The sequence below is a fragment of the Solanum tuberosum genome, unplaced genomic scaffold (genome assembly GCF_000226075.1).
Source record: "Solanum tuberosum cultivar DM 1-3 516 R44 unplaced genomic scaffold, SolTub_3.0 scf00215, whole genome shotgun sequence".
NCBI lineage: Eukaryota > Viridiplantae > Streptophyta > Magnoliopsida > Solanales > Solanaceae > Solanum > Solanum tuberosum.
The window spans coordinates 263,096-271,201 of NW_006239140.1; the positions used below are offsets into that span (position 1 = coordinate 263,096).

At 36.4% G+C, this 8,106-nt stretch overlaps 2 protein-coding genes across 2 annotated transcripts in view; one reads left to right on the top strand and one right to left on the bottom strand.

The window, feature by feature from the left end:
* Window positions 1-653: 653 nt before the first annotated feature.
* On the bottom strand, window positions 654-2,781 carry LOC102578677 (60S ribosomal protein L37-2). The gene is made up of 4 exons (XM_006356094.2): window positions 2,661-2,781; window positions 2,278-2,413; window positions 2,062-2,163; window positions 654-949 (listed from the first exon to the last, which is right to left on the bottom strand). Exons 1-4 carry the CDS (start codon window positions 2,661-2,663, stop codon window positions 906-908), a joined length of 285 nt encoding a protein of 94 aa, XP_006356156.1. The 5' UTR covers window positions 2,664-2,781; the 3' UTR covers window positions 654-905.
* Window positions 2,782-3,837: 1,056 nt separating this feature from the next.
* The window catches only part of LOC102579013 (probable ATP-dependent RNA helicase DDX11), a 5,673-nt gene continuing 1,404 nt past the window's right edge, over window positions 3,838-8,106 (top strand). Inside the window, exons 1-8 of the mRNA XM_006356095.2 lie at window positions 3,838-4,096; window positions 4,416-5,051; window positions 5,175-5,272; window positions 5,763-6,116; window positions 6,264-6,557; window positions 6,646-6,897; window positions 6,988-7,209; window positions 7,440-8,010. Coding sequence (XP_006356157.1) covers window positions 3,973-4,096; window positions 4,416-5,051; window positions 5,175-5,272; window positions 5,763-6,116; window positions 6,264-6,557; window positions 6,646-6,897; window positions 6,988-7,209; window positions 7,440-8,010 — 2,551 coding nt within the window. The 5' untranslated portion in view covers window positions 3,838-3,972. The remainder of the gene's footprint in view (window positions 4,097-4,415; window positions 5,052-5,174; window positions 5,273-5,762; window positions 6,117-6,263; window positions 6,558-6,645; window positions 6,898-6,987; window positions 7,210-7,439; window positions 8,011-8,106) is intronic.

Here is an 8,106-nt window from a genome sequence, read left to right on the forward strand (position 1 = left end):
TCAGAACTTTTGCTATAATGTGAATTAGTTATCCCATTCAGTCATGATTTCTCTATTTACTTGTTAATCAATTAATTATGTGTGATCCTAAACTAGTTGAGATTGATTATGATTTATGACTTCTAATGAGGATCATCTAGTTTCATTAAGAGGATTCGTACTCACATAAGCATGTTTTGTGGTTGACTATATAAAGATTAAAATTATTTTCTTCTTTTTCTTTTTAAACTTCATAAATTACAGAGAAAAAAGAAGAGTTATTTATCATTAAATTTACGCGGTTCAGTTGGTAAGTTGTATCTCTCAAGGTGGCCTGAGGAATATTTCATTTTTACAAGGTAGAGGTAAATGTCATGGCCTGGCCGATACCCCTTTGCTACTGCGACTTCTTTCATTTAACAATTTTACAAGACTATTGGCTTCTAGATGCCTTACAATGAAGAAGCCCCGGTCCCTTCTTCAACCCAGTTCGGTGCACTCAACACCAACTAGCAAAATTGTGCATTTCTAACATCAAATGTAGAAATTATTTACTCGCACCATGAGGGAAATATAGACATTTTTCACTGAAAGATTCCAGTCGAATCATTTGAAAAAAAGAATAACACTAAAATAAATGGAATCATTTCATACAGCAACAGATTCAAAATGAGCAATTTGAACAACCACAAGGTAACATAAAAACTAGACAGGCAGATCAGATCCAATAAGTTATGGAAGTCTCAAGATCCCTTCTTTATAAAAATGCCAAGTTGGAATACATACTTTGAAAATTTTAAGCACATTAATCTTTCAAAGGGCAATAAAACCTAAGATAGAAGGTCCCAAAATTTTACTTGATCTAACTATTGAAATATCAAAATGAAGCTACCACTAATAGCCTCTCAAGTAACTGTCTAAAGGCCTCAAGCAGAAGCTACTCCCTTCTTCCTTGGAGCTGCTTCAGTACCTGGAAGAACAAGAGTTTAAAGTTTATTATTCATCTCATACTAGTTAGTACCAGATATTCTTGATCATCAATTGGCAATGTCTAAACAAACTTAGTCAAGCTAAACAAAGGAACAATCACACTGAATTATAGATGTGCATCTTTCAAGCTCAACTAAATGCATACTCAACCTAAAACACCAATAAGCATTGGCTAAGTATGACATAAAACAATTTTTGGGAAAAATAGTGTGAAAACAGTTTTATCTTGAAAATTAACTTACTAGAACTATTTTAAGCATTTGGTTCTGGTTTCTTGGAACTAATTATAGACACTTGGGGGTTGTTTGATAGCTGGTTTGGAGGTTAGTTATATAGATATTAAATCTTGCATAAGTAATAGTATGTTTGGTAACTAGTTAGTAGGTAAGGTTTTCATGTTTAAAACTAATATGATGTTTAGTTTCAAATTTATAAATCCACATAACAAATATATGCACAAGTTATGAAGGAATCTATGTATTATATATTATGCAAGATAGAAGGCGTAATAAGTAATACATAACTAAATACCTATATAAAATAACACATAAATTCCTTCATAACTCTAACCAACTACCCAACATCCCCTTAGTTTTCTATAGAACAAGGGTGCAATATGCAACATCATTCAAGGTAAAAGGGTAGTCACAGCATGTACTATAATGCAGGGTACCTCACTCATACAAAGTGGAAGACAATGTACAACAATAGCATTTATTACTCTCATCAATCCCTGGTTATGTGACACTCTTTTCTTTCTATAAAGGAAACAAATTGACAACTTTCTATCTTTAAAAACAAACTATCTTTAAACTTCTTAAACTTGGTGCCCAATTAAACAACTTAACATAAATATTGGTCTAGGCAAGTATATGGATATCTGTAAAGTAAAATGACTTTTGTCTATAACTAGAGGAAGTAAGCTCTCATTTTAGAAGTAAACAATCACTGAAAAATGATTACATAAATCCTATAAACAATTTTCACCATACCAAAGGCACACTCAATCCTAAATAAAATGTAAATTAGCAAATCTTAAAATGCAGAAACAAAAGAACTTCCAAAAATAAAGATAAGCTATAATATGTATACCTTCTCTGAAATTGGTCTTGAACCTGCGAGGGACGTTACGAAGATACCTCATCCGGCCAGTTCCAGTTGTCTTTCTGCGAATAGCCTTCACACTCCAGTTGTCTGTAAATCATTCATTCAGAAGAGCATGTAAAAAAAGAGAGTACAGCTCCTATCAGAGGATTGATATTCTGATATAATGTATACTATCAAAAGTGAAAGGATTATAGGTATTACATGTCCTTTTACGGGCGGCAGGGTAAGCACAAGCAGAGCAACGGCTCTTCTGGAGATGGAAGCTCCGTCTTCCACACCTCACACATAGTGTGTGGGTCTTGTTCCTCCTCTTACCGAAGCTTCCTGTTCCCTTACCCTATATAGTAAAATCCACACATTCACTTACAGATCACCTTTTGCAAACTTACAAAAACATATGCACCACTTTTCTATAATCAGAACCATTTTTTGATATGTGCAGGTCATTCTTCAATGTTCAGTGTAGTTCTTTTCAATTTTAATTTTCGAACCATTTCGTGATTTGTGATTTGTACCAATTCGCTGAGGAAAACGAAAACGTATACGTTAACAGGAAAGATGATGAAAGGGTTAGCTTCACTTACCATTACGCTACAGTTGCAGAAACCCTAGCGACCTCCTCCTAAGCTTTCTCAACTGAGAACTGCGGCGATCTAGGCAGTGCTTATAGTTTGGTAGTGAAGGAAGAAGGCTTTTAGGGTTGTGCCTGCAGTGATAATGGGCTTGAATTGGGCCCAAAGTAATTGGACTAAATCAATATAGTTCGGTAGAATTAGCATTCACTGGCCACATTTTGGTCTTGCCTATGAAAAATAGCCTCTTTGTGTGAGATTTTAATTTTCATCTTGCTTAATCATCACTTTGGTTCTTTTTTCGGTATACCTTTACCTCTTTAAACCCACCCCTGCTATAGTTAACCACTTACACCTCAAATTCAGGAAGTGAGATTTTAGGTTTCATTAGGGTAGATCGAAGATCAATTCAATCTCGATTAAAAATAAATAAAATTTATCACTATTACGAGGTCTTCCATTCTCGATAAAGAATTTATCACAACTATGAACGATACACACCTCATCTATATCCTCTTCACATGCCTAAATTACCTCAATTTTGCTTCCCTCGTCTTGTACTCAACAGAAGTCACTCTCACTTTGGCATGGTATGATTTTGTTTCTAATCATATCCCACTTGATATGGTCACACATTCATTTGAACATCCCTATCTCTGCTAGCTTCATCTTCTAAATGTGGATGTTCTTGACTGGTTAACACTTTGCCTCATATAACAATGTTGGTCTAGACACCACTCGGTAGAACTTACATTTTAAACTTACACATTCTTACCACACGGTACCCCAAAGACGGGCCACCACTTCATACACCCCCGTTCCAACTACGTGTGACATCATTATCAATCTCTCTGACTATTTGAATTATGGACCTATGATACTTGAAACTTCCTCTCCTAGATATGACAAAGTACAACATACTTTGAAAAAGTTTGTGCACATATTCACAAGCATCCTTACGCAACCAAGTTAATTAATCATTTAAAATATGTGTCCTCCTTTGATTATGCACATCATCATCAATTGAACAATGCATGAAATTTTACAACTTATTGAGATTAAAATGTATAACTAAAGGATGCGATATACTTCTTTTAAGTCGATAAACTTATTTACGTAATAATAGGTACTAAAGAAAACATAATTACCTCCCTCAAGAGAGAAAAGGAAAAAAAAAAAGAAAAAAAAAGAAAGAACATACGGAGCACAACTAAGCGCGGGAAAGAAAACTGCTGCAAACACCGGCACACTTTTATGAAGTTGTGCGAGAAACAGAAGAAAGAAGAAACCCTAGTCCCTTTGAACTTCAATTTTGTTTTCAGAGATGGAAGAGAGAAGGGAATTTCCGGCATTTCCGTACGAACCCTATTCCATTCAGCTTGATTTTATGAACGCCCTTTACCAATCCCTCAATAAAGGCGGCGTTGCCATGCTCGAAAGCCCCACTGGTATATATCTTCACCACTTTCTTATACAAATGTAAAAAATTATGCTTTTATATAACTCACATTAATGCTAATTTAGAATCCTATTCAGAGTAGTTACTGTTTAAGTATTATATATAGAGGTTGTTTAGTTAACTTTTTCCATTCCACACATAGAAATGGCCTATTGTAGCATGAGTATAGAGGGTACATGGTTGACCGCATCTAGTTTGGGATTAAAGTTTATTAGTTGTTTTTGTATGATTTGGGTTAAAATCAGTGAAAGACTTCCACTATGCCTCTCTTAAATTCACTCAATTGTGTTTTTTGAACCGTTATTCAGGGACTGGTAAAACGCTTAGTATAATTTGCAGTGCTCTTCAATGGCTTGTTGATAAAAAGCAACATCAGAAAACCCAGATGGATTCTTCTTCGAATTTAAGTGGGAAACAGGAAGATCAGTTGGGGGTTGATGATGAACCAGATTGGATGAGGGACTTTGTCATTAATAATGATACCAAATCCCCTGAGAAGAAGACGAAGGAAAAGAAGCAAATGGGGTTCAACAAAAAAATTGATAGGAAAGGAAAAAGGGACAATGTGAGAGATTTAATTACTAACGGGGGTGGGAAGGATGAAGATACTGACACTGAAAAGGTAAAGAATTTACTGACTAAACATGAGGTTGAGGGAATGGATGAAGAGGAGTTTTTGGTTGAAGAGTATGAGAGTGAAGATGAAAATGGAGGGCGATCGAAAAGGAAGGGTGGTGGGGTGCCGGTTAATTCCTCGAGTGAGGAAGAAAAAGATGAAGATAACATGGAAGATGAAGAGGATGAGGCTAGACCCAAGATTTACTTCTGTAGCCGGACACATTCACAACTTTCACAGTTCGTAAAGGAGTTAAGGAAGACTAAATTTGCGGATGAAGTAAAGGTTGTATGCTTAGGATCTAGGAAGAATTTCTGCATTAATAAAGGTACTCAAGATAGACTGCCTTTCGAGCTTGTTCTTTTGTAAGTAAAAAATTGCAATCTTGTTGAAATTTTTCAGTGAACATTTCTAATGCTAATGTCTTGGGATCCGTTGGTTTCCATTTCAGATGTGTTGAAGTTAGGCAGCTCCGCTCAGATAAATGAGAAATGTTTGGAGCTTCAAAAAAGTAGGAAGAAGGAAATTTCTAAAATATCGAAGACAAAGGTATGCCTAGCTGGACTCTCAACCAGTTTCTATTGGCATATGCAAGTATTCTAGTTAACATATAGATGGTAAAAGAACCATTACCTGACTAAGTGTATAAATGTGTTGATAGGTAGCTGTTGTATACTAAGCAAGACATCTTACACGTCATCTCTGGCATAACCTGAAGTAGAGATCTATTCTGCTAGTATCAAAATGTAATTCTTCTCATACTTTTCCCATTTTAGTAGATTATAACATGAAGTTAGAAACCTTTTTAAAAAATTAACATAATTTTACTCTGCAATTGGATGTTCACTGGGAATTACGATGCCAATGCTGCTCAGAAACACGTTCTAATAGAATCAGCGTGTTGTAATCCTTATATGAATATGTGACTTATTATTTTATGGAAGTCATAGACTATGTATTTGTTTAGATTCAGCTTATGATAAATAGTTGTATGCTCCAAATTGGAACTTCTTAACTTCATTTACCAACTTATATGCAGAACATCAGAGCTTGTGGCAGAGCGGGAAGGTCCAAGACGTCCTCAGGATGCCCAATGCTTAGGAATCACAAAAGAGGAAATGAATTCCGAAGTGAGGTTTCTCAACAAGGGCCCTTGGATATTGAGGATCTTGTTCAGATTGGAAATGACTTAAAAACTTGCCCTTACTATGGCTCAAGAAGCATGGTCCACACAGCAGATCTTGTGGTTCTTCCTTATCAATCACTTCTTTCAAAATCATCGCGTGAATCACTTGGTTTAAGTTTAAAAGATAGTGTTGTTGTCATAGATGAAGCTCATAATTTAGCTGATTCTCTCGTCAGCATGCACAACGCAAAAATTACACTGTCACAGGTAAAGAAAATTTTCTAATCATTGCCATCAGACACGCACAACCATCCCATCTGGCACTACCCAGCACTTTAATATTCTTTTCTTTGTGTTTTACTTCCTAGTATTTCACATTGAAGAAACATCCAATTGGATCTGCTTCATTTTCAGTTGGAACTTGTGCATTCGCACTTGGAGAGTTACTTCATACGCTTTCGCAATCTGTTAGGGCCAGGCAACCGAAGATATATTCAAATAATGATGGTCCTTACTCGGTCTTTTCTACAAGTTTTGCGTAATGAGAATTGTCAAAGCACCTTTTACCCCCTTTGTAATGCTGAGGGAAGTAAAAGTGGCTTTGAGTCATCCACGGCGATAAACGAGTTTCTATTTGCCCTCAATATTGACAACATAAATCTGTATAAGCTCTTGTTGTATATAGAAGAAAGCAATATTATGCACAAGGTATATAATTTCTGATTCTTTACTAGTTGTTCATCTATCTCTATCCATCTTTAATATCGTTTAGTTTTGAAGACCTTTGAGCTCTCAGGTATGTGGATATGGACATAAATTAGCACTCTCAGTAGAAGTTTCAGGATTGAAAAATGACGACCAAAGCAGTCATGATGAAAGTGCATTATCTGGTTTCCAAGCATTAGTTAACATGTTACTGTCACTGACAAATAAAGATGGTGATGGAAGAATAATAATATCAAGGCCAAGGCCAAGGCCAAAATGCTCAATGCAACAAGGAGGGTATTTGAAATATGTCATGCTCACAGGAGAAAAGATATTTTCTGAGGTTTGCTAGAAACTTCATCTTTTTACATTCCAAAGTTCCCTTGCAAAGGCGCTTATGGAAAACCATTTGCTTCTGCACTACTACTTGCAGATCTTGAATCAAGCTCATGCTGTCATATTGGCTGGTGGGACTTTACAACCTATAGAGGAAACAAAAGAACGCCTATTTCCTTGGTTACCACCGGATCAGTTGCATTTCTTTTCCTGTGGTCATATCATCCCATCTGCAAACATTCTACCAATTGTTGTTCCTCAGGGGCCTTCTGGCCACTCCTTTGATTTTAGTTACAGCGCCAGAAGCTCATCAGTCATGGTATGCATAGTCTTCCATCATATATGCCTGTTTTAAGTAAAAAATTCCACAACTGAATTCTCTTATTGTCTGTGAATGTGCTACATGAATACTGCATTCACTTATGTTATCCCAGCAAATTCCAGATTTCCAGTTTCACTTAATTAGAAGTTGTTGCTTTGACATTCAGTTAGAATATTACCCTAAAGTACACTACTGAATCTGACATACTCATGAACCTATATTGGCAGATACAAGAACTAGGGCTTTTGGTCTCCAATTTGGTAAATGTAGTTCCTGGAGGCATGGTTCTTTTCTTCTCATCATTTGACTACGAAGGCCAGGTCTATGATGCATGGAAGGAGTCGGGCATCATTGGAAGAATTATGAAAAAGAAGCGCATATTTAGAGAACCTAGAAGAAGTACAGATGTGGAAACTGTTTTGAAGGAATACAAGGAAACAATTGATGCACTGTCCCATAGAAGTTCTAAGCGGGATCCCGAATCAAGAAATGGTGCAATTCTCCTTGCTATTGTGGGTGGGAAAGTATCAGAAGGTATCAACTTCAGCGATGGGATGGGTCGATGCATAGTCATGGTTGGATTGCCCTATCCTAGTCCTGCTGACATCGAGTTGATGGAGAGGATTAAACATATTGAAGGATTTGATACTTCTAGTGGTAAGAACACTAAATTTCAGGCTGAAAGGAGCTGGTATAATGGAGATGCTCAAGCTGGGCTGGACATCCTAAAAAGCTGCAAGCATAGAGGGAAGCAGTATTATGAGAATCTTTGCATGAAAGCTGTGAATCAATCAATTGGTGAGTGCTGTATCCAACTTGTCTTTGGATAAATATTTATGCATGGACTAGAACCAAAAAAAATATGAAAAGGCTCTCTTTCAACAACCCCCCCCC

Excerpts from the sequence above, each read along its gene's own strand:
- LOC102578677 (XM_006356094.2), bottom strand. Across the intron at positions 2,164-2,277 it reads TGCCGCCCGTAAAAGGACAT|ACAACTGGAGTGTGAAGGCT; the intron begins GTAATACCTATA and ends AATGATTTACAG. Across the intron at positions 950-2,061 it reads CAAGACCAATTTCAGAGAAG|GTACTGAAGCAGCTCCAAGG; the intron begins GTATACATATTA and ends TTGTTCTTCCAG.